We start from the raw sequence: 26,081 nt of genomic DNA, 5'->3' as shown, positions 1-26,081 counted from the left end.
CGTTTTCTTAATGTTTCGCATTTTCCATACTACTTTTAGAGGTAGTTTACACTATCTATCAATGTCATATGACACGAAATAAAAACATTCCATATTTACCCACGGAGGCAATATGGAGACGTAGTTTTTTTACATTTTTGATGGTGTGGACGCACAGAGTAAACGGCGTAAGGGAAATCTCCAATATTACACATATTAGCGAATATATAACGATGGAAAATTTCATGTCATATAACATTTACATATAGTGTAAACTACCCCTTAGTTTTTTCATTCACACCGCATGTACATTTTCGTCTGACATAACCTATAAATGTAAACAACATAGTGTAAAAAACCTAACAGAACCTGCAAGATGCTACTATTTTTTAATACGATAAAATTTTTTCCTTTATGTTATCGAAAAAAAATGGTGAAAATTAGTAGATTCTTGCAGTACTGGAACAGGCCTAATGTGTACAAATTTGTACAAGTCCCAATTTACATTAGGCGAGTTTACTTGCGGCAATTGTCAGTTTGTAGGTGAGAGAGGGTGCTGAGAGGCAAAGGGCTACCATATGCCTCACCTCTCTCTCCTACAAAATGACAATTGCCGCAAGTAAACTCGCCCAATGTAAATTGGGACCAAGTTCAGTTACTTCTTGTAAACTACTAATGCCTTGTTCATACTGACGGTAATTCGCTCTCTATTCGTTGTTCGAGCCAAAATTATGTATTAATTAATTCACTTTCCATACAAAATTCTGAGAGCGAAGGAAGATTTTTGTACATTGTTCAATTTAAATCACTCTCCGAACGACGATAAAATATGTCCCATCTCTAACAAATGAGAGTATTTATCAAATAAATTAATTTTGACAGACAAAATTGAAAATTTATAAATTGATGAAAACACAAACATTTTTAGAAAAACTGCAAAACATGAATGAAAAGTAAATGGTGCCCCCGCCGGGGATAACAATCTTGGCGCGATGCGGGGGCTTGACGCCACAATCTGCTCATTCAATTTCCTTAGTGTTGAACTGGGGGTTGTGACTGACCAAAGGTTATCCACTCCTTGTCGAAGACCTACACAATACACTGAAATCCTACAGTGTACTTTTGGGGTGAGTGACATATATTTGGTACTGATCTCCTACCAAAATAATTCGAGATCCCCTAACACCGGGGTGTTAAGCGACCACGTGCCTATCGGTGTTCAAGGTTTGCAGTCAGGGTACCGACTGTATTATAACGGAGCCTCGTTGATACCTGGGCACCTCAACGAGTAGCAGGCTTAGTTGTCAAGTTCCAATCATGGTAGTGGAGGGCTATGCCATGGTTGTACTCAGTTCCCCCATCTAAAAATCTTTCTATGGATGATAATACTAAAAATAAAACAACAAAAACCCAAACCCCTTTGATAACGACCCCTGCTATGACCACGGACACTGCTGCACCTAGTGCAATTAACTTAAATTTGGGCGGGGACGACTGTTCCACACCGACCCTGGACAGAGTTAGCGACTCAATAAACTCGCAGAGCAGGGAATTGCTCAATCTCCTGAGGGAAAGTGCGTCCCTTCACTTGAGTCGGGAAAGTTCTCCCATAAGCAACTGGGAGGACATCCCCCTGTCTGATGATGAGATGGATACTACGGTCATCCCATCTCAGAAGGACAAGGAGATGTCCCCCTCAGCTGCTTCTGGGAGCACAAAACCGGATGGGAAGGGAGTAACTCCGTCAGGGGATGTTACGTCGGTCGCGACCGATAGACCCGCTCTTCCCAGGCAGGACGCCTTGGTGGATGAGGCTATGGATGAGGAGAATGGAAATTCTCTCACCTCCCCATCCATCAAGAGTAGTAAGGCCCGGGAAAGAAAAGATAAACATGGCTACAAAAGAGCAGTTAACTACTGCTCTAGATTTGTAGACAAGTCTCCAGGTGAGGTCTCCACGGCGGAATTCCGGGAGATTAGGTTGAAGCTTCGCTTCTTGAGGCGTATTGAGAGGAAGTACCCTCATTTTGAGAAGCTTCCACTTCCAATCGACCGGATTCCGAGGCCGGATTCGGAGGTAGGCGCCAGCCCAACGACTGGCTTGACTTCCCCGGAACCAGCCACAGTACAAAAACCAGCAGTGCCGGCCTGTTCGGACCCTTTGCGGACCCCTAATGTGTCTGCGGTAGGGGAAGACACCCGGACCACACTGGCCCCATCGACACGGTCCTCGAAGTCGGAGAAGCGAATTGGGAATTCACGGGAGGAGTTGCCACATCAGCCTTCAGCTACTGTGACAACCCCGCCGGTGAATGCCACAAGAGCTGCTGGGGAAGACATAGGCGGGAAATGTTCCAAGGTCGCTGATTTGCGGAAGCCTGTTGAACAGGCATCTGCGGTATCAGTGACGAGGAACAAATCCAGCACCTCGGGGAATAATAAAATTGGCCCGAAAGGGAATATCGGCTCTGCTGGAGGTCGGACGATTGATGGGACTGACGGCCCTTCAACCTCAAAGCTGGCTAGCGGTCAGAAGACTACTTCTTCATTACCACCTGGTATGAAGAGAGTGAGGTCTTCTGAGGATCCGCATCCAGATGCTAAGAGGCTGGGTGGTCGCCAGTCCGACAATCGACCGGCATCATATGCTAAAATGGCCGCCCGACAGACGGTTAAGGGAGTTCAGCCAGGGAGGGCCTGTAAAGGCAGCCCGGGCCAAAAACTTCCTAAACCTGCTGGAGAGAAGCCATATGAGCCACACAGGCCTGCAAGAATGACGGCCCCAGATGACCTTCTGGTGGCAATCATTGATAGAACTGACCCTGAAGGTAGGATCAGTGATGATCACTGGTTGCTGGTGGAAGGTCTTCTGAGGAATGTCATTACTTCCGATGATGTGGATGAGAGGAAGACCGGCTTTGGCAGGGCATCCGTATACAAGGGTGTCAAAGTTATCAACTGTAAGGATGAGGAATCGCGTGATTTCCTCACCCAAACAGTTAATAACTCTGGCGCTCTGTGGGACGGCTGCAGGCTGGCTGCGATTCCCATCGCCGAGATCCCATCAAGGGTAGCGGCTACAACATGGGTGCCACCTCCTGCTTCGGATGTGGCACAGGTGTTGAAGCTGATCCGGAAGCAAAACAGGCCCATCCAGACTGATAGCTGGAAACTGGTGAGGTCCTACCCAGAAGGCGAAGGCACGGTGATGAAGTTCACCATGGACAGTTCAAGCGCGGAGTTCATCAAGAATAGTAAGGGAGAGCTGGACTTCGGGTTGGGTTGGCTTCGGTTCCGCTTCTCGCAGCCCCAGTAAGGAGTTCGGGCAGCAGGGCCTTCACGTGGTGCAGATTAATCTGCATCACTGCAAGGCGGCGGCTGCAGAACTCCTACTCTCCCTTACAAATTCGGTGATTGACATCGCTTTGGTCCAGGAACCCTATCTCTACAAAAATAGGGTTTCTGGACTAAACGATGGGCGGTACTCCCTGTTCTATTCGTCGAATGGGGAGAAGGTAAGATCTTGTATTATAGTGAAGAAATGTTTAAATCCCATTCATCTCTATAATTACAGTGATGGCGACACGGCGGTAGTGAGGCTGGAAGTAGGCTCCGGAAGGGCCTTGGTGCTAGCCTCGGTCTACATGCCGTACGAGGTACCTGACCCACCTAGTCGATTGGTGCGTAAGCTAGTGGATGAGATCTCGGGCACTTGTAATCTCATAATGGGCTGCGATGCAAATGCCCATCACTTCCACTGGGGCAGCAGTGACACTAATACGAGAGGTGAGTCCATATTCGATTTTATTTTAACTAATAATCTACGAGTGTGTAATAGGGGAAATACGGCCACCTTCCAGAATAGGGTAAGGGAGGAGGTAATAGACCTCACCCTTACAAATATGGAGGATACTTCCATAACGGACTGGAGAGTATCGGAGGAATGTTCCTTTTCGGACCATAGGACGATACACTTTCGAGTCCCGAGTGGAAGTAAACGGCAACAACCTCATAGGAATCCCAGGAGAACTAATTGGGAGAAATTCAACTCCATGGCCTCTTCAAGACTGTGTGAAATATCTGAACCTCACACAGAGAGGGAAGTGGACAGACGGGTTGAGGATCTCACAAATGTCCTCAGGGATTGCTATGAAAAGACATGCCCATTAACTTACCCAGGTAGGAGAACACAGCCCGCCTGGTGGAACAAAGATCTAGCTAACCTTAGGAAGGTTAGCAGGAGAGCGTACAACAAAGCGAACAGGACCAAACTTAGTACGGATTGGGATCTGTATAAGAACAGTTTCAATAAGTACAAAAGTGAGGTCAGGAAAGCTAAGAGAAACTCCTGGATTAACTTTAGTGAATCGATAGAGGGAGTAAACGAGGCGGCAAGATTTCGTAAGGTAATCTCAAAGGACCCCAAACCTATTGGGAGCATCAAACGAAATGATGGCACGTGGACGAACTCTGCTCTAGAGACTCTTGATCTATTGGCAGAGACTCATTTCCCGGGATGCAAGGACGCTGTTTCGTATCCGAGCTCGGAAACGAACAGAACCTATACACCCGATGAGAGGTTCTTCGTCAATAGGTTGATAAGTGACTCAAGGATCTCTTGGGCGATCAGCACTTTTCAACCCTACAAATCTCCTGGTCCAGATGGCGTCATTCCGGCGATGCTTCAGAACGCACCACCGGTATTGATCACCATACTGAAGGTTATTTTTAGGGCTTGCTTATTGCTGTCGCACGTACCGGCACTGTGGAAAGAGGTAACAGTGACTTATATCCCCAAGGCTGGGAAGCCAAGCCACGCGTTGCCGAAGGACTACAGACCGATAAGTCTTTCCTCCTTTCTATTAAAAACCTTAGAAAGGCTGCTCGACTTGGAGATCAGATCGTACATAAATTGTGACCTTATAAGCAGCTCCCAGCATGCTTATATGAAAGGGAAATCGACGGAAACAGCGCTACATGAGGTAGTGAGTTATATAGAGAAGAACATGGATAACTTGGATCACACATTGGCCGCTTTTCTAGACATAGAGGGAGCGTTCAATAATGTGAAGCTTGAATCCATTCATTCTTCTCTAGAGCTTCTGAGTGTCCCCTCTATCTTAATCAACTGGATTGACAGAATGCTGGAAAGCAGACTGATCAATTCCAGTATTGGAGAGAGTTCCGTAAGGAAGTCAGTCACTAGGGGCACCCCACAAGGTGGAGTCTTATCTCCATTGCTGTGGCTTCTAGTGGTGAATGGGATACTCAAGGAGTTTGAGAGACTAGGGACAAAAGTTGTAGCATACGCTGACGACGTTGTCCTTCTAATCAGTGGAAAATTCTTGTCGACGCTGTCGGAACTGATGCAGGGTGCGCTGGTTAAGCTCTCTCGCTGGGCTCACCACAATGGTCTTGGGGTGAACCCTGCGAAGACTGAGCTGGTACTATTCACCAGGAAAAGAAATATTGCCGAATTTGTGCCGCCAACGCTGGATGGAGTGCGATTGGACCTCTCTACGGAGGCGAAATACCTGGGAGTGATCCTGGACCATCGGCTAAGATGGAATAGGAACACGGAGGAGCGCACCAAGAGGGGTTTAATCGCGCTTTATTCCTGCAAGAACTCCATAGGCAAGAGCTGGGGCCTCAGACCATATGTAATACACTGGCTGTATAGGACAGTGGTCAGTCCCATTCTGACCTATGGTTGTCTCGTTTGGTGGCATGCCCTAGGTAATAATTCCAATCTGTCCAAACTAGCTACTGTGCAAAGAGCTGCGTCAGTACTCATTACTGGAGCAGCAAGAAGCACCCCTCAGGCCGCATTGAATGCCATACTGAACGTCCAACCTTTGGACATACTTGTACAGTATCGAGCTTCACGATCTGCCTTGAGGCTTAAAGAGCTAAATCTGTGGCGTGGTTCACATCTTGGACATGCTAGTGTTCTACAGCGGACTTGTAGCCAGATTGGACTAAGAGCCAGGGGAGATGAGACTGACTACATCTTATCAAGCCTGGACTTTGACACAGCTGACGTACTAATCCCCGACAGGAGTGAGTGGACACGAGGCAGACCACTTCCCGATAGCCTGTCGATCTTCACCGATGGATCGAAGATGGAGGAAGGCACGGGATCTGGTGTGTTCTGTGAAGAATTAGACATCAGGAACTCATATAAGCTTAATGACAACTGTAGTGTTTTTCAGGCAGAAGTTTTTGCGGTTTTGAAAGCCTTGGAATTAATAGTGGGAATGACGGACCTTATAGATAAGGCAGTCACTGTTTACGTGGACAGTCAGGCTGCCCTAAAAGCGTTAGGGTCATACAGTATTAAATCCAGGATTGTTCAAAGATGCAGGTCTCTCTTAAAAACATGTAACATAGTTGTTAGGTTTTGTTGGGTTCCAGGGCATTGCAATGTTGAGGGAAACGAGATAGTTGATGAACTGGCTAGAAGAGGATCCCAATCCTCGGACCTCACGGTAGAGGATAGTGTCAAGCCACCTCTCTGCTTCTTCCTCGACAAACTCAGTAAGCTCTACGCAGAGGAAACCGTTAAAGTTTGGCAGGATGTGCCTGGTTGTAAGGTATCTAAGTCAATCTGGCCGGTTATCTCATGGCGTAGAACTTCGTCCCTCCTCTCGCTGTGCAAATCAGAAATCAGAACCGCTGTGGGCGTAATAACCGGTCACTGCGGAATAAGATCCATGACTTGCAAGTGGGATGGCAACAACATTGAGTACTGTAGGTTATGTGAGGATGAGGAGGAAACGGAGACAATCGAGCACCTTCTATGCAGATGTCCTAGACTGATGGTCAAAAGACATAGACTATTTGGTGAACATGTGATTGAATCTCTTTCCTACTTCGCCTCTATTGACCCCACAGTGTTGGTGGTTTACTGCAAGAGCCTTAAGATGCTCTGGGGCAGGCCAACACAGACCTAAAACCGTTAGTAACTAAATCGTAGTTAGCTACTAAACCATCTTCCCTCTTTAAATAACCTGACTTCTCCAATACAGTCACTAATCATTCTAATTATTCTTACTCTTCTCTCTCTCTTCCGCTTCCCTTCCTGTCCAACCTTTCCAACCTAATCACTTTCCTCCCACACAGCACATCACACCAACAGACACACATCATCATCCACAGCTCTATCCACAACAGGCACCTCATCACTTGTCATCCACATCACCAATACCTAACACATCTCCTTGTCATCACCTGAATGCACAAAATCACCATATAACCAGCAGCTACACATCACCACCATCTATGAGCACAGCACATCAACAGACTTATATCATCACCCACAGTCACACAGCATCACATAGCTCTATCCACAACAGGCACCCCATCACTTGCCCTCAACACCACCTTTATTTTCACATCAGTTACATATCATCACCACCTACAACTCAACCAACATCAACACACACAGCCATATCCAGCATCTACAATCAAATAGCCCAAACCACACAACACACATCACACATCAATACAACATCTTCCACCTCTACAACACACATAATTTAATAGTTTGGATGATCACAATGGACCTCAAGGTCTCCGAGTGGAGTAGCTGTCAACATGGCAGCTGCACATCCTGAACCTAACCTAAATGGTGGAACCATTATTATACACCCAAATCATAGGAAATTTTGTCTTCTCTTCATTGCAGTTGCATTTTTTGTCCATTGTTTCAAATTCGCGTACAAATCTAAAAACTAAAATCAAATGCCTGTCTGAAAGTCTGTATACCAAAAAGTTATTTTGGCAGGTCTCTCTCTCTCTCTCTCGTTAATTTTTGAAAATAGAAAATTTGAAAAATGTGTTAAAAACACCACAATTTTAAGAAAGAATAAAAAACATGAATGAAGTATACAATTTAACATAAAATAGGTGTTTGAAGGAAAGAAAAGTATTTTTGCAGTTCATATCAACTAATTTTGCATGTCTTTTGGTTGAAACTTCCTTGAAAATCAGCAAATAAAATGTATGAAAATATGAACTGTTGGTATGAAGTATGTACCATGTCGTATGAATGGGTTAATTCGTATACGTAATTGTGAGAGCAAACAATGTAATTAAAGTACTGGTATGAACATGGCATTAGGTCTTTTTCATTTGTACAAATGAGTAAACGAACACACATATTAGGTCTGTTCGATAACTTTGCAAATAAAAAGTACTTGCTAGTACTCAGCAAATTCTCAGTAACTTCTCTCATCGAATTTTACTCTCTCTAAGCTAAAAATTTGCAAAATGTTATCGAACAACAATTTGCCATCACTTGCAAGAAGTCAGCTGAGGGGTGGAATCGGCAAAAATCTAATGTAGAGAAAAATTCAACGTTTTGTTCTTATGCAAATAGCTCCGCTTTTAGTAGGGGTATTCCAAAAGGAAAGCCCGTACCCCCAATGTTATTAGGTCTATTCGATAACACAAAAGTTTGTACAAACTTTTACAAAATGCTGTTCCATAACAAACTTGTACAATAAAATAGAAATGAGAAGTAGTTGTAAGTACTTGCAAAAACTTTTAACTTGCGAAGTTATCGAACAGACCTATTACGATATAGATCTGCTGGTGTGATACCACTACCTGGCAGTTCTGCCATGGTAACAACAGAGGTTAACTCCATCTATTGATACTTTTTCACAATTGACTTTCCTACCTTATTTATTTACATCTCTGTGAAACGTTTTATTTTGATTCCTGAGTTTTATCGCAAATTCTTCCATTCTACTTATATGTTTATTTTTTTTTTTTTGTTGCTTCACAGTCGGTCAGCATTGACTCTTGTCATTAAACCGGGAAATTAGTAATTATGGAACAATTTGATAATCCACTTCAACTACGAGAACTCATTTTGAATACAAAGACACCAATAGTTCTAAAGAAGTTTGGACATAAATGGACATGTTTTAAAGATGGTCTAAAGAACTGGTGTGAAAATTTTGACATGAATAGCACAGATATTCCTCAATTCGAAACAATTGCCCTTGATGAAACCGATGAACCACAATGGGAACGCAAAAGGCAAATGAAAAAGATGTCTACATTGGAGTTTTTAAACGAATACAGCAAAGAATGTAAAGATTGGTGTGGGTTGAATTACAAACGGAAAAGCGATTTTCCAGCAGAATGTTCAAAAGGTGTTGATTTTGGTTGTTTCGGATTTCCTCAGGCTACAGATGATTGCACATTTTGGTTGAGTTCCAAAGGTGCGAATACTCCTTGTCACTATGATACATACGGTTGTAATATTGTGGTACAGATATTTGGAAGGTGGGTTTTAATTTAAACAAAAGAGTGAAGAAGACGTATCCCACTAAAAACCGTTTTCATGAACATCTCCCCGGTCTCAAAGTATATGACATTTACCATTTGGGGATATATTGTTTCACTGTGGAAAGCGGCTACAAGAATCTTGTAAGAACCCTATTACATACTTGAGGTCGAAATCTCGGACTGTACAAATGTGTATTATTGTTTTTAGTAATTTCTTAATGTAAGCCTTACATGATCACATTTGGCACGGCGGTGCCGATGATCTTCGGCAGTTTACAGCACACGACCCGAATGCACAGAAAGAGCGTACAAAAGAGAGCAAATGTTTTGATTTGTTATTGTTTTGTAGCTTGCGTGAATAAAAACTTACTAACACTGCCAATATTTTGAATACATTCACATTTTCTCTGTTCTCTTCTTGATCATGTCTGAATGTAAGGCAAATATTTGCTCCAGCGACCGGCAGTGTGTGCTTACTGAGAGCAAGTGAGCGTAAGTAATGCATTGAAATTTATGATCACTTGCTCTCAGTAAGCGCACACTGCCGGTTGCTGGAGCAAATATTTGCCTAATGTGAACTTACGTTTAAGCTGGACTAAATAACCTGAAAAAAATGAAGTTCTTCAGGGCAATCATAAATACATATTTCCCTCAGAATTTTTCCGCACGGAAAATAATTCGGAATAGTGAAATTCTTTAAAAATTAATATTTAAAAACGTGGAGAACTACTAGAATAATGGGGTGTTACTCTGTATTGCGATGCGTTTGGTATTTTGTAACCGCAAGATATTTGCGTTAATGCACGATTTTGACATACCTACATAGGCATTTGTATTACAGATTGCGCTGATGCCAGAAAGGAAAATGGAACAAAAATAGTTGCGAAAGAAAATACGAAAACGCATTGGAGACGCATTTAATTTCCTTACGCATCGCATTTTGCTTACGCATCGCAATAGAGAGTTAACCCCCCTGATTATGGGATATTCTCGCCTAAACGACAAAGGTACTCCCTTTTTCGACATAAATACGGAAATAAGAAATTGTGAAATTGGGCAAATGGAGCATATTCTGCACGGAATTTATATTCACGATTGCCCTGATTATTCAGATACACATAAGTTTGAGAATTTTATAATATTTCAGAAAATCTTGGCTACTGTTTTCACCTAACAATTCAGTTTTAACTCCCACTCGTATACCCTATGAAGAATCAAGTGTCTATTGTAAGGAAAATCTATATGCACCAAATACGAAAGAAATTTGGGAACTAAAAAAATTAAGCGGACAATGTTATTACTGTATACTTGAACCCAACGACGTTCTAATAGTGCCCAGACATTGGTGGCATTATGTTGAGTCATTGGAAATATCCTTAAGTGTAAATGCATGGATTCCCTTGTACTATGATCTGGACAATCAAATAGAAGAATGTATTACAAAATATATCATGGAAACGAGTGTAAGCAACACCAGTGATGAAACTAAAATCTTTATTATGAATCCAAATCAGGTAATTAGAAATGTCAACAGTCATAAAGATACGATTTTTAATGTAAATTATATTACAGCTTTCAACCATTGCCAGCAGTGATGAATTATTTCAAATATTAGAATTTTTGTTGGAACAAAAACTGAGTGGAGACAATCACATAAATGATGCTAAGAAAGGTAAAAGCTCCCATCAATATCAATATTTGGAAGAATCGGAGATGACAGCTTTTAAACAAACCTTTTCAAATGTTTACGAAGTGCCGATAATGTCACACGATGAATGGCAGAAATATTTGAAATCACAAAGCCATCGTCGTAATGCTAAGACAACGAAAATAAATGAAGATGATAGCATCCCATTGGCGCCTATTCAAGAAGCACTTCTTAATAGTCTATGTAGTCCTCGAATTGTTGAAGCAATTAAAAATGAATTGTTAAATCGATTTAAAGAAAAGAATAAAATCTGTGACTGAAAATGTTAAATATGTTGCACAAATAAATCCTCATAAAAAAGTTTAACCCAGTAAAAAGCTCTAGTGCAAATGACATTTTAGAGTTAGAAGTTGAACACTTCTGGAGATATCACCCCACCTTACGACTGGCGTCCACACATACAATTGAATTTTCTAATGAAAATTTTCATAGTCTGACATAAGACTAAGTGAATTTGTAATATCATATACGTTTTTTGGTGTGTGAGTACTCATATTGGTAAAATTCATGGTGTAAGAAAATGTAAATGTAAATTCGCCTTGGTAAAAATTAAACATTAATTTGAAATGCTGGTTGAAAAAATGGAAGCCCACCCAAACGTAGCTCGTGGAGTCAGACTTTTTGGCGAAACTAATGCCACTTTTGATGAGGTGTGGAAGGATGTTGCGGAGCAATTAAATAGTTTGGTCCACCAACCCGTACACCAGATGAATGGCATTTTCATACGTCCCAATATCACGATGTATATATGAATGACACATATAGTATGAATATCTTTCAGTCAAGATCCCGAAGGTATTCCATAGCTATTTGCAAATTTGTTTTTGCTGGTTCGGAATATGTCATCCATCATGCACACGGTTAAATGGAGAACCCGAAACAATCTAACAAAGTCAATTGACATGTGTTATTCATGTTCATACTGCGAATTTCACATTCTATTATATTATCAATATTTCTCTTGATATTAAAACAGAATTAATAGTTTTCACTTCCGAAATTATTATTTTGCGTTTTTTTTCAGTCGTTTTGTTGGTCAAACTAAAAAACGTTCCTCTCAGTAACGATAACTCGTTATCGGCCATTATTTGGATATATATATATATATATATATTGGACGCCGTAAACCAAATACTGAAAATATCGATCGAAATAACTCGATACATATGCATGAATTAGGTCCCTGCTATATAGTTATTCTGGGAGTGAGGAAATTCAGAAAGGTATATGTTAAACAGTTACTGATATACATATATGTTCAAGGGGAACCTCATTTTAGTCCAGGAGGTGAACGGTGTGGTAGTAGATTTCACGGTGGATATTTTCATACTCCTTAGATGGAAGAACTGTACAAAGTCAGCTATGTAGATATTCTGAAATGTGAGTAAATTCAGAAAAGTATAGGTGGAACAGTTTCAGAGATATCACCCCGCCTTAGGGAACTCCCCGTTTGTCTCTACTGGTCTTCGACTTCTTAATTATTTATATGTCCCGTATGGGATGTTGTGGAACAATGTTTGTTTTTGTGTTACATATAAAAATATTGCAAAAAGTTTTCCTTTCAAAAAGAATATGTGCAGCCAATTCATTTGAGGGATAAATATTTTTATGTGTATTTATTATTGATATTTGTATAACATAAAAAATTCAGTATACTTATAGTAAATCACTAACTGGTGATGGCTTTTGAATTTCGACTACATTTAACACCATTTATTTAGAATTGATACGGCCTTTTGTGTTCAAATAAAAGCACAAACACGTGAGATTAAAACCTACTTCAAAGGGGGGGGTAATGTGGAAATTGTATAAAAAAGAGAAAAACTTAACCTTTTGTTGTTGTGTGATTTGATCATAATACATGATGGGATAAAATTCATTGAATGAATTAAATATTGAGAACTACAATAAAAACAATAATTTAATCAAATAAATCATTATGGGCATAATATAATTAATTATATATATATATATGGATTATATTCGGTGCGCTGGAAATGCTTGATTTACCAGCCTGGTGGTTTCTGATTTGGATAGCCACCCTGTTGTTGGGAAGCAAAACTTCCCGGATAGGTGCCATAGTGACCAGGTGGTGGACCCTGAGGAAATCCTGGATATTGATAACCTAAAATAAGTTATACAAACGGAATTAGAAGAAAAGGAGAGTAGTGAAACATTATGCCTGTTTCAGAACCTACAAGAAGCTACTATTTTTTACTACGCTAACAAATGTTTCTTTATGTTATCGAACAAAATAGTAAAAATTAGGAGATTCTTGCAGTACTTTAACAGACCAATTGTTTTAGACCATTTGGAAACAATTTCAGAACACTTACTGCCAGGATAAGGCAAAGTTGCATATGGATTAAAACCTTGCGGCATTGGTGGTGGTACATAAGCCGGATAGGGTACATTTGCTGTAGCTCCATAAGGCATTGGCATACCCTGCACTGCCTGCGGATAAGGCACATTTCCTGATGGAGCTGAAGAAGGTGGAGATGATGACGAAGATGGAAGATCTACAAGATATAATTCATTAACTTTCGTTTACATTAAACTCCAATTTTAATAGTCTTACCACTACCACTTCCCGAAGTCGATGCATAATGTGATGGTAATGTCGGTGTTGGCCCGGCAGCTTGTCGACTGGATTCTGTAGTCAAATCCTTAAGCAATTCCTCTTTTTCAGTTTTACGTGCAAAGCAGAAATCTGATATTTTATTTTGGAATACCACCAACAATTCTGTCAAATCGTTATAGAATTTCGTGCCCTCTTTGAGATTACCCAGTAGTATAATAAAACTGTCATAAGCTGTAGCCAATTCTTGACATAGAGCATCTCTTGAAGTGCTGCTAGTGCCAGTTTCCGAAACAAATTCACTATGAGCTATTTGTATGTCGGATACCAATGTCTGTTGACGTTCAATACTTTCCTTAATTTGTTGCTGCAACGGTTGCAATGTTTCGCCAATACGTTTTAACGAAAGTGCTGGTTCATCAATGGCTCCGTCTTTACGCAAAGCTTCCAAGAATTCATTTTTCATGTCAAATGTTGCCGACTTGAGTTCCGATTCAATAACATCACGTTCTGCCTTTATGGTTTCAACCGATTCCATAAGTTGTTTTAATTTCTTTACACTGTCACAATTGGGATCTACCGAACCGCCGGATGCAGGCATTGCCTGTTGCAACTGATCAATGGGCAGTGAGAGTAGTTCAATGCCTTTTTGGTTCTTTTCGAAACGTTCTCGAACAATTTTATCCGCTGCCACAGCGTTATTGATCACCTCACGATACTTCTTGGCATTGGTGCGGAACATTTCGGTTAATTTGTCAGAAGCAATACGTGTCCACTTCTCTTTGAATTGAGAACGCAATTGATTATCCGAATCACGCTCTTCATCCAACATTCTTTCGGTTTCATCCAATATCTCACGATTGCGATTAAGCAATTCCGGCAATTCTTTCAAGTGGGTATTGAGAGCCTCAATACCCCCCTTTTCGCGTACTTCGTTTGCTTTCTCAACCAAAGAGGGTGGTACACAAGAAGCTCCATCAGTGCTTTCCACAGCTGCTGGAAGATTTAGACTTGCCAAGACAACATTCAATGTTTGCGTAGCATCTCTTAGTTTCATTATTTCAGAGTTGACAATTTCATTCTTACGCATATCAGATGCCTGCATGGCACGATGCAATTCAACAGGTACCAAACCCTTGAATACATCATCAAAGTCTTTAGCCATTGGTGACGAAATTGGTAATGGTTTGGCCAATTGAGCTTTACCCGTAGACTGCAAGCTAGTTACATCTGGTATCATTTCGTTGTAGATTAAATCATTGTCTTTTACTGATTCTGCCAAGTTTCTTTTGGCCTTATTGAAATATTCATCCAAATAAGTGGGGTTACCAGATCGGGTTTGGGCTGCCTTAAAAAGATCAACAGCATTACGCAAACGGGCAATTTCTTCACCAATCTTCTTGGCGGCACGACAACTTAAGCTTTGATAGAGCTGAGTTAAGGCATGGAAACCAGCTTGTTTGCCAGCAATTGTTGGTATCCATTCTTTTTCCCAGAGATTACGTACAGATTCCTTTTGCATGGCACGCAAAACATCAGCATAGAATTCCTCACATTGGCAGCAAAGCTTAGCAATGATGTTCTCCTTCATGTTTTCTTTAAAGGAAATAAAAGAAAACTTAGGGAAATCTTAAAAAAGAACAATGGAGCAACACGTAGGGGCCGTGACATAAGTCCCAGCGGAAATAACGCCAAAATAAATTTTTGGAGATATGTCTGCATTTGATATAGGACATAACGTTCAAAAATGTTGGGACTTATGTTCGACTCTATGTTCTTTGCAGTATGATATCTTTAACTCTTATGTTACACGCTAAAACTTTCATACGAAACTTTCCCATTATTTTGGCGTTCATAGATCGAGTTCCATACAAAAGTAATTTTATGAGATTACTGTAATAGGGAACTCGACCTAAGAACGCCAAAATAATGGGAAAGTTTCGTATGAAAGTTTCAGCGTGTAACATAAGAGTTAGCAATAAAATATGAAAAAGACAACCGGCATTTGAGCAGAAAGAATTGAGACTTTAACCCTATGGCAGATACACGTCCACGATTTTTCTGGCAATTATGTCCCTGAGTTATGGGACTTTTCTCCGCAATAAACCAAAACCAAAATAACTAATTTTACTGTATATTCCTTTATACAAGTCGGCGAACCTTTTCCTAGGATCAATAACTTCTAGATATTTCTTCTTACCCTTTATTGCTTTCATAACGAAAACCTCTTGAGCCTGGGATACCATTAATGCTTGCAAAACAGTCAATGTATCCTGATTTAAATCCGGTGTGGGCTCAGAGGGAACTGCAGCTGGAACAGCGCCCTTCAGATACTGGAATATACCGGCACTTTGTTGGAACAATTTAATGGCTAATTTCAAGCCTTCATCACTATCCATTGGCTGCATTGCAGCCACATGTGACTGCAAGGCAGCAATATTGAAAAGAACACATACTTTTTCATAAGACAAGGAGGTATGAGCTATATGTAAATTAAGAAAAGAATTTAAATTTAATTACAATTTAAAAACACAAAAAAATATTTTTTCTATCTTACTTAAACTGATACGACCCCCAAAAATGGAACCCTTATCAAAGGCATCCTTCCATTTGAATGGTATTTGCAGCTCATTGACTGGTATTTTTGTTTCCAATGCCGAGATCTGGTCATAGTAACTGCAAATAAAGTAGACAAATAAAGACACCAAATGAGCGATGATAAGCCATAGGAAAATGATACATAATAATATCAACCAAGATAACAAGAGTAATTTTTCCGTGATTAATTTAAAATATCTGTTGTTATAAGTAACAAAACATATAGAGCTTAAGAACGACGTCATTCCTTCTTGTTCATAGCATTTGTTTTTTATTCTTTTTTGTGAATGAGTCACTCTCGCATAGGTATAAATTTTGCTTTCTTTTTCTATATAATTACTGTGCCTTGTCTGGAAACTGCACTTATTGTACACTTACGCATAAACTATCTCCAATGAAGATTCATATTTTTCAAAAAATTTCCAAATAGCTGAATTACGCTGCCGGGCAAATTGTTGAACTGCAGCTTTATAAGATTCTTTTGCTTCGGATGATGCACCACTATATGTTGATTGGATGAGATTGTTGAGGGGCTTCTCAATATCCACCTCTGATGGTTTTTTAAGGGGAACTCCCAATAATTTCGACATCTTCAACTAAGCCCGTGATTAACTTTACGCAATACTGTAATTAATTCCGTCCGCTCCCTTCTTGTTCACTACTTTATTAACTTAATATTTTACAAGAAAATATCCAGTTTTTGCCTCCGCCAAAGTGAAGTGACGAGTTTTTTCGGCAAATGTTTACGAGTATCTAATAACTTTACAATAACAATAAAGTACAACGACAATAACAAAATCAGTTGTCAAATGGTGTGCGCGCCAAAATGAAAGCGTTATACGACATACGCTCGAGAAAGCTTATTTTTGTTCTAGCAAAAAAATCAAAAATATTTTGCAAAAATAAAGCGATTCTTATATTTTTTTTACAAAATTTCATTAAAAATTTTTATAAACTTATAATTCAACAAATTCATTAAAATAATTAAATTTAGATATATTATTTTAAAGTTTGACAGCGATCTGATGATGATCTGTCTGATGCGAATACCTGTAAACAAATTGACTATCCACAATAGTATAATTACGTTAGAATTAAAAGCTCTGTTCCTATACGTGCAAGAATCTTCAAGTTTTACCACTTTTTACTCGAAAAGCGTTCCTTTACTTCTGACACCATACAATTCATATGAGAGCAGTTCACAACTTTTGCTACTTTTGCCGGTTTTACCATTTTCAAAAGTTAGTCCCGGTCCTCACTAGAGTGAATTTCATTAAAAAATTCATGAAATTAGGTGTTCTTAGGTTGAATTCCCCACTACAGCAATTTCATGATTTTACTCTTCTATGGAACTCGATCTAAAGACGCATAATTTCATGTCAAAATTTCAATGAAATTACTCCAGTGTGTCCCGAAACTAAAGGAACAGACCAAAAATTTCACATAACCCAGCAAAACATAGGAACAAGTGTCGTTTAGGGCATCTTTTGTATAGGCTTGAAATTTGTACTTTAGGAAACACCTGGTACTCAGATCACAAAAGCATATGGTTTTCCGGGGAAGGTCCATACTTCCTCATATATGGGTCTTGATTTTTTGGATATTTGTTACTTTATCAACATTATGTTGCTTATGGGCATCTCCCGTATTACGTTGACATTTTTACAATTCATAATTCTTGGTATCCTAATCACAACGGTATATAGCGGGAAAGTCCAATCTTCCCGAGATTTGGACCTTGACTTTTTCGGATATGTTTTACTTTATCACCATTACTACGATATTTAGGTGCCTTACCCTGATCGCAACATGTGGTTTCAAGACTCAAGCTCGGTAAGTCGATGGTCAGGCTAGCAAGGTTTCTCGAAACCAATTTCGTTAAAGTTTCTTTTAAAGTTTCGTTTGTGTCCACACACGTTAACGTGAAATTTAAGATTTTTGCGTGTCCTCTTTATTCTACCATTCGCGTTTGTTGTGCTTCTCATACCAATAGAAACAAAAAAGACATAAATAAACCAAAAAACAACACAAAATTATTAACATTAATAATTAAATTAATATTAATATTTAAATTTTCACTATTTCATTAATTAAATGTTTTTATTAAATCTTTTTATGTTTGTTTTGTTGTTAACGTTTGCTTGAGAAAATAAAAACGAAAGAAAATGGAAGAAAAAATCTTGCAACGAAAAACAAGAAGAGGCAACATAACAAACACAGAAAACCATGTACATGGGTTTCACTACTTCATACCCCTCGCCTATAAATGTCTCATTTTAACACCATTATGTTGATTTGGGGTAATTTAATTTATTTGTAATTTAACATATAATTTAACAAATCAATATCCTTTTCGTCCTTTATTTTAAGAACCGCTATAAAAGTACCACAACTGGAGTTGGGTTGCTATCCATAATCGACCCCTTAGTACTTCATTCTAATTTGGGACTCATTACAAGAAGGTTTTATTCAAAAACATAAAAAGAGTACATGCATGGTGCAATTAAAAAAAGTAGGGCAAAGCAACCACCTGATACAAAAAATACATAATTTCTCTTACACTGGAATGACGTTGATTTATTATTAAAATTATACATATTTCTCATTCAATGTATAAAAACTTGTGACAAAATAATTAAATCTTAGAAAAATTAAATACATGGTGGTGTTGTTGTTGTGGGAGGTATGTTCACAAGTGAAGTACTTCGAGTAAAATAATAATAAAAGCATGCTGACAATTCCACGCTACATTCTCAATCTGAGTCGTCAGAAATTTCATAAACTTTTTGCTTAGCTGCTGCTTTTCTTGAATTTAAGCCCATTGTTAGAAGACTTTGTTGGCGCGGTGATGAGCGCTGTAAATACAAACAAATTAATATGAAATAAGTTTTATTTTTGCCATAAAACATACCGTAGACGGAGATACATCCACTTGAGCTTTTGCTCGTCCAGCATTTGTTGCATTTCCTGCTCGTCCTGTATTCTTTGATGGCGTAGTTGTTGTTGCAGCAGCATTACGGGCTCCACGTCCTCTTGTTGCCTTACCGCCACGACCTTTTGCGGCGGAAACTTCTTCCTTTTTCGTTGAGCGTGTATTTTTTAAAGGCGCTTCATCACTTTCATTATCATCGCTAATTTCTTGATAATTAGTCGCTGTTGCATTTCTAGCAAGTGTCGAAGTGGACGTTTTCGTAATGGGGTTGGGAACGACGGTTTCCAACAAATGCAGAACATCATCTGATGTTATATTTAATTTGAAATCTTGTAGTTCAGTGTCAAGTTGATCTTCTAAAGGCATCTTCTCCATCAAATAATCCACAGCCTTGGCTTTATAAGACCTATGTATATATATTTTTGATGATATATTGAGTCAATTGTAATGTTGTAATGCTGGGTTCTATCAATAAATTATACCTAATTAAATTGTCGGCTGCATTATTGTCCCTACGGTCGACAAGTTGATTACACAATTCCGTAAGAGCTTTTGTTGAAATAATTTTCAGGGACTTGCTTTCGTCGACTTCATTAAAATAGCGTTCCACTAAATCCTCAACACGGGCAGCAGATTCACCTTCCTAAAAGCATGAAAGGAAAATGCCGAATCAACAAATTCATATTTTGAAAAGTTTAGTTGTGAGGCCTTTACTAGGTTATTTTTCATATTTTATAATTTGCAGTGGAATTCCTTAATTTTTTCCTCTACTTTAAAAGTATACTTACAAGTTTCTTGTATTGATTTTTCATCTCTTCCTTGTCAAGATTCGAACGTTCCTTCTTTTCCTTTTTAATCATCTTCTTAAAGTGTATCATGTCGGCAGGATTGGCTACACGATCGTTAAACGTTTGTCCCAAACGAATGCCATTAAACATTTGCTCCTCATCGTTAAAACAAATACGCAAACGTATAGTAGGTATAGTAGGTTGCCGCGGATGACCTGTTAGTAAATCCTTTGCTCTCTCCAACATAGCTTCTACTCTCTCTTGGGCCATTGCCCGAACCTTATTCGAAACATCACCTTCATCCAAACGTAATTCTTGTGCCAAATCGCCTACATTTACCGATTCAAAAACAAACGGCCGAACAGTTTGGAGAGGAATTGGTTTCATTTTGAATTTATCTTTATAGATTTCCAAGACGGCAACATGTTTGCGTAATGCTTCACCCTCCGACAATGAAGTAGGTACTGTCGAACCTGGCTGACTGACATAGAAATCTCGTTTCGCATTGAGTTCGGGTTCAATGCGACAATCATGTTCATGACCCCATATAACCAAATGCAAAAAGTCCGGCAAAGATTCCTCAGGTAGATAGTTTTTCGGACCTCTGTCTGCGCGATTCTGATGTAGTACCATTAAATGGAACCACTCTCCCTCTTCACCCTCGGGAACTTGCATATGTACTTTACGGCTTTCGAAAAGACGGGCCAAACGATTGTCATGGATGTGGCTAAGACCGTATAAAGCCAATTTTGTGGCGCCTTTCTTCAATATAATGGGCGAAATGTCAATTTTATTTAAATCCGTCCAGCGGCCAAAATAGTTCACCAAACCAGTGGTAGACAATAAATCCAGAGTACTTAAACCTCCAAAAACACTGGGATCATCATGGTTTCCATGTATCGAATACACAGGTATAGATATGTTCAAATTCGGATCCTCATAATTGACACTTTCATTAACCGAATTATGGAAATTCTGGCTACCATCGCTTAGAAATTCAACAGATATGGGCCGATCGCCAAAAGTATACATCCTCAAAAGTTTCATACATCTGAAAAAAGTATACGCACACATGCACATTTAGTTTTAGTCCCAGTGAAATTTACACAATATCTTAGCAACTCACTTGTGTAATGCATTTTGCGTCGGCACAGCATCATGGAATAAATCTCCACCAAGAAGTATGAAATCTACATCTTCTCTTACGGCCAGTTCTAGCATTTCCTCAAATGCTATAAAACTATCCTCACCTAAAGGGGGGAAATAACATAAATTGCCGGTAATTCTCATGTTCTTTGTTTAGGCGGCATGATTGATGTCTTACCTCTGATGGCGTCCTTTTCTCCATAACCCAAATGGTTATCTGTGGAGATCATAATACGCATAACATCAGCCTGATTATCAATCTCAGTTTCATTATTTATATTTTCCGAATCCATGTTTGACATGAATAAACCTAATTAGTTGTTTATGTGCGCCTAAAAATGCAAATACTTTTCACGAAATCACAAACTGCGGCTCTGCGGCTAATAACAAACGCTATGTCATTCAGAGGAGAATGTTAGCACACATCTTATGTATACAACAAAAATCAAAATATGCAGATTTCGTTGTACAGTTGCAACATGGTAACTGTATAAAGGTCGATGCGTTGACGAAATTCTACAACAAAAAAACACTTGATGTAATAATTAAAATTCTATTCAGTTCAATTCATTAGTTAGGTCATATAAAACAAATATTTCCTCGTTTGTTGTTATTAATAAGCTAATTGGCGACAATTTTCAACATAAAACAGTGAAGTTGTAATACATATATTTTTACTACGGAAGCAATTTGCAACATATCAATTAAGATGACTAATGCAATACGTCTACCAGTATACACACATTTGTGGATAGCAAAACTTTCGCGCTAAAAATTAAACAGGGGTGGTTCGCATGCTATGCAGTTATTTTTGACATTTGCATGTTATCAGAAAAAATGCATTGTATTTGTGTTGTTTTAGTGGTGTTTACACTTGCCATCAATCAGCATTATTACGGTTGGCGTAGTCGTAGGCCTTCAAGTGTTGTAGGCGTACCCATGGTATAATAAAGTAGAGGTAGGCCAGGTATGAAAATAGCTGAAAAATACAACCCTGTATCCATCCCCCCGCCGGGGATAACAATCTTGGCGCGATGCGGGGGCTTGACGCCACAATCTGCTCATTCAATTTCCTTAGTGTTGAACTGGGGGTTGTGACTGACCAAAGGTTATCCACTCCTTGTCGAAGACCTACACAATACACTGAAATCCTACAGTGTACTTTTGGGGTGAGTGACATATATTTGGTACTGATCTCCTACCAAAATAATTCGAGATCCCCTAACACCGGGGTGTTAAGCGACCACGTGCCTATCGGTGTTCAAGGTTTGCAGTCAGGGTACCGACTGTATTATAACGGAGCCTCGTTGATACCTGGGCACCTCAACGAGTAGCAGGCTTAGTTGTCAAGTTCCAATCATGGTAGTGGAGGGCTATGCCATGGTTGTACTCAGTTCCCCCATCTAAAAATCTTTCTATGGATGATAATACTAAAAATAAAACAACAAAAACCCAAACCCCTTTGATAACGACCCCTGCTATGACCACGGACACTGCTGCACCTAGTGCAATTAACTTAAATTTGGGCGGGGACGACTGTTCCACACCGACCCTGGACAGAGTTAGCGACTCAATAAACTCGCAGAGCAGGGAATTGCTCAATCTCCTGAGGGAAAGTGCGTCCCTTCACTTGAGTCGGGAAAGTTCTCCCATAAGCAACTGGGAGGACATCCCCCTGTCTGATGATGAGATGGATACTACGGTCATCCCATCTCAGAAGGACAAGGAGATGTCCCCCTCAGCTGCTTCTGGGAGCACAAAACCGGATGGGAAGGGAGTAACTCCGTCAGGGGATGTTACGTCGGTCGCGACCGATAGACCCGCTCTTCCCAGGCAGGACGCCTTGGTGGATGAGGCTATGGATGAGGAGAATGGAAATTCTCTCACCTCCCCATCCATCAAGAGTAGTAAGGCCCGGGAAAGAAAAGATAAACATGGCTACAAAAGAGCAGTTAACTACTGCTCTAGATTTGTAGACAAGTCTCCAGGTGAGGTCTCCACGGCGGAATTCCGGGAGATTAGGTTGAAGCTTCGCTTCTTGAGGCGTATTGAGAGGAAGTACCCTCATTTTGAGAAGCTTCCACTTCCAATCGACCGGATTCCGAGGCCGGATTCGGAGGTAGGCGCCAGCCCAACGACTGGCTTGACTTCCCCGGAACCAGCCACAGTACAAAAACCAGCAGTGCCGGCCTGTTCGGACCCTTTGCGGACCCCTAATGTGTCTGCGGTAGGGGAAGACACCCGGACCACACTGGCCCCACCGACACGGTCCTCGAAGTCGAAGAAGCGAATTGGGAATTCACGGGAGGAGTTGCCACATCAGCCTTCAGCTACTGTGACAACCCCGCCGGTGAATGCCACAAGAGCTGCTGGGGAAGACATAGGCGGGAAATGTTCCAAGGTCGCTGATTTGCGGAAGCCTGTTGAACAGGCATCTGCGGTATCAGTGACGAGGAACAAATCCAGCACCTCGGGGAATAATAAAATTGGCCCGAAAGGGAATATCGGCTCTGCTGGAGGTCGGACGATTGATGGGACTGACGGCCCTTCAACCTCAAAGCTGGCTAGCGGTCAGAAGACTACTTCTTCATTACCACCTGGTATGAAGAGAGTGAGGTCTTCTGAGGATCCGCATCCAGATGCTAAGAGGCTGGGTGGTCGCCAGTCCGACAATCGACCGGCATCATATGCTAAAATGGCCGCCCGACAGACGGTCAAGGGAGTTCAGCCAGGGAGGGCCTGTAAAGGCAGCCCGGGCCAAAAACTTCCTAAACCTGCTGGAGAGAAGCCATATGAGCCACACAGGCCTGCAAGAATGACGGCCCCAGATGACCTTCTGGTGGCAATCATTGATAGAACTGACCCTGAAGGTAGGATCAGTGATGATCACTGGTTGCTGGTGGAAGGTCTTCTGAGGAATGTCATTACTTCCGATGATGTGGATGAGAGGAAGACCGGCTTTGGCAGGGCATCCGTATACAAGGGTGTCAAAGTTATCAACTGTAAGGATGAGGAATCGCGTGATTTCCTCACCCAAACAGTTAATAACTCTGGCGCTCTGTGGGACGGCTGCAGGCTGGCTGCGATTCCCATCGCCGAGATCCCATCAAGGGTAGCGGCTACAACATGGGTGCCACCTCCTGCTTCGGATGTGGCACAGGTGTTGAAGCTGATCCGGAAGCAAAACAGGCCCATCCAGACTGATAGCTGGAAACTGGTGAGGTCCTACCCAGAAGGCGAAGGCACGGTGATGAAGTTCACCATGGACAGTTCAAGCGCGGAGTTCATCAAGAATAGTAAGGGAGAGCTGGACTTCGGGTTGGGTTGGCTTCGGTTCCGCTTCTCGCAGCCCCAGTAAGGAGTTCGGGCAGCAGGGCCTTCACGTGGTGCAGATTAATCTGCATCACTGCAAGGCGGCGGCTGCAGAACTCCTACTCTCCCTTACAAATTCGGTGATTGACATCGCTTTGGTCCAGGAACCCTATCTCTACAAAAATAGGGTTTCTGGACTAAACGATGGGCGGTACTCCCTGTTCTATTCGTCGAATGGGGAGAAGGTAAGATCTTGTATTATAGTGAAGAAATGTTTAAATCCCATTCATCTCTATAATTACAGTGATGGCGACACGGCGGTAGTGAGGCTGGAAGTAGGCTCCGGAAGGGCCTTGGTGCTAGCCTCGGTCTACATGCCGTACGAGGTACCTGACCCACCTAGTCGATTGGTGCGTAAGCTAGTGGATGAGATCTCGGGCACTTGTAATCTCATAATGGGCTGCGATGCAAATGCCCATCACTTCCACTGGGGCAGCAGTGACACTAATACGAGAGGTGAGTCCATATTCGATTTTATTTTAACTAATAATCTACGAGTGTGTAATAGGGGAAATACGGCCACCTTCCAGAATAGGGTAAGGGAGGAGGTAATAGACCTCACCCTTACAAATATGGAGGATACTTCCATAACGGACTGGAGAGTATCGGAGGAATGTTCCTTTTCGGACCATAGGACGATACACTTTCGAGTCCCGAGTGGAAGTAAACGGCAACAACCTCATAGGAATCCCAGGAGAACTAATTGGGAGAAATTCAACTCCATGGCCTCTTCAAGACTGTGTGAAATATCTGAACCTCACACAGAGAGGGAAGTGGACAGACGGGTTGAGGATCTCACAAATGTCCTCAGGGATTGCTATGAAAAGACATGCCCATTAACTTACCCAGGTAGGAGAACACAGCCCGCCTGGTGGAACAAAGATCTAGCTAACCTTAGGAAGGTTAGCAGGAGAGCGTACAACAAAGCGAACAGGACCAAACTTAGTACGGATTGGGATCTGTATAAGAACAGTTTCAATAAGTACAAAAGTGAGGTCAGGAAAGCTAAGAGAAACTCCTGGATTAACTTTAGTGAATCGATAGAGGGAGTAAACGAGGCGGCAAGATTTCGTAAGGTAATCTCAAAGGACCCCAAACCTATTGGGAGCATCAAACGAAATGATGGCACGTGGACGAACTCTGCTCTAGAGACTCTTGATCTATTGGCAGAGACTCATTTCCCGGGATGCAAGGACGCTGTTTCGTATCCGAGCTCGGAAACGAACAGAACCTATACACCCGATGAGAGGTTCTTCGTCAATAGGTTGATAAGTGACTCAAGGATCTCTTGGGCGATCAGCACTTTTCAACCCTACAAATCTCCTGGTCCAGATGGCGTCATTCCGGCGATGCTTCAGAACGCACCACCGGTATTGATCACCATACTGAAGGTTATTTTTAGGGCTTGCTTATTGCTGTCGCACGTACCGGCACTGTGGAAAGAGGTAACAGTGACTTATATCCCCAAGGCTGGGAAGCCAAGCCACGCGTTGCCGAAGGACTACAGACCGATAAGTCTTTCCTCCTTTCTATTAAAAACCTTAGAAAGGCTGCTCGACTTGGAGATCAGATCGTACATAAATTGTGACCTTATAAGCAGCTCCCAGCATGCTTATATGAAAGGGAATCAAATGGGATTGAATTTAATGGAAACTTTTTTTAATTTGTGTTTATATAATA

At 41.0% G+C, this 26,081-nt stretch overlaps 4 protein-coding genes across 5 annotated transcripts; 2 read left to right on the top strand and 2 right to left on the bottom strand.

The window, feature by feature from the left end:
• Window positions 1-1,034: 1,034 nt before the first annotated feature.
• On the top strand, window positions 1,035-26,022 carry LOC141388712 (uncharacterized). 2 transcript variants are annotated; one of them, XR_012408923.1, is made up of 3 exons: window positions 1,035-3,260; window positions 24,105-24,586; window positions 24,646-26,022. XR_012408923.1 is itself a non-coding variant. In XM_073958890.1 (2 exons), exons 1-2 carry the CDS (start codon window positions 1,313-1,315, stop codon window positions 24,143-24,145), a joined length of 1,989 nt encoding a protein of 662 aa, XP_073814991.1. In that variant the 5' UTR covers window positions 1,035-1,312; the 3' UTR covers window positions 24,146-24,613. The 2 variants fall into 2 exon arrangements, 1 of the variants encoding a protein (XP_073814991.1); XM_073958890.1 differs by lacking the exon at window positions 24,646-26,022 and having other exon boundaries at window positions 24,105-24,613.
• HSPBAP1 (HSPB1 associated protein 1) lies at window positions 8,661-11,257 on the top strand. Its single transcript, XM_073958892.1, has 3 exons — window positions 8,661-9,276; window positions 10,427-10,793; window positions 10,852-11,257. The coding sequence occupies exons 1-3, from the start codon at window positions 8,816-8,818 to the stop codon at window positions 11,245-11,247; spliced, it is 1,224 nt and encodes a 407-aa protein (XP_073814993.1). The 5' UTR covers window positions 8,661-8,815; the 3' UTR covers window positions 11,248-11,257.
• ALiX (programmed cell death 6-interacting protein-like protein AliX) lies at window positions 12,576-17,036 on the bottom strand. The gene is made up of 6 exons (XM_073958889.1): window positions 16,542-17,036; window positions 16,123-16,241; window positions 15,766-16,047; window positions 13,566-15,161; window positions 13,324-13,506; window positions 12,576-13,112 (listed from the first exon to the last, which is right to left on the bottom strand). Exons 1-6 carry the CDS (start codon window positions 16,751-16,753, stop codon window positions 12,994-12,996), a joined length of 2,511 nt encoding a protein of 836 aa, XP_073814990.1. The 5' UTR covers window positions 16,754-17,036; the 3' UTR covers window positions 12,576-12,993.
• On the bottom strand, window positions 18,714-21,767 carry mre11 (double strand break repair nuclease mre11). Its single transcript, XM_073958885.1, has 6 exons — window positions 21,208-21,767; window positions 21,010-21,133; window positions 19,884-20,934; window positions 19,578-19,738; window positions 19,075-19,501; window positions 18,714-19,018 (listed from the first exon to the last, which is right to left on the bottom strand). The coding sequence occupies exons 1-6, from the start codon at window positions 21,329-21,331 to the stop codon at window positions 18,917-18,919; spliced, it is 1,989 nt and encodes a 662-aa protein (XP_073814986.1). The 5' UTR covers window positions 21,332-21,767; the 3' UTR covers window positions 18,714-18,916.
• Window positions 26,023-26,081: the final 59 nt, after the last annotated feature.

The sequence above is a fragment of the Musca autumnalis genome, unplaced genomic scaffold (assembly GCF_047663935.1).
Source record: "Musca autumnalis isolate F117 unplaced genomic scaffold, ASM4766393v1 scaffold_1, whole genome shotgun sequence".
Taxonomy (NCBI): Eukaryota; Metazoa; Arthropoda; class Insecta; order Diptera; family Muscidae; genus Musca; species Musca autumnalis.
The sequence above is the reverse complement of the archived record's forward strand: the minus strand, read 5'-3'. Positions and strand labels throughout refer to the sequence as shown.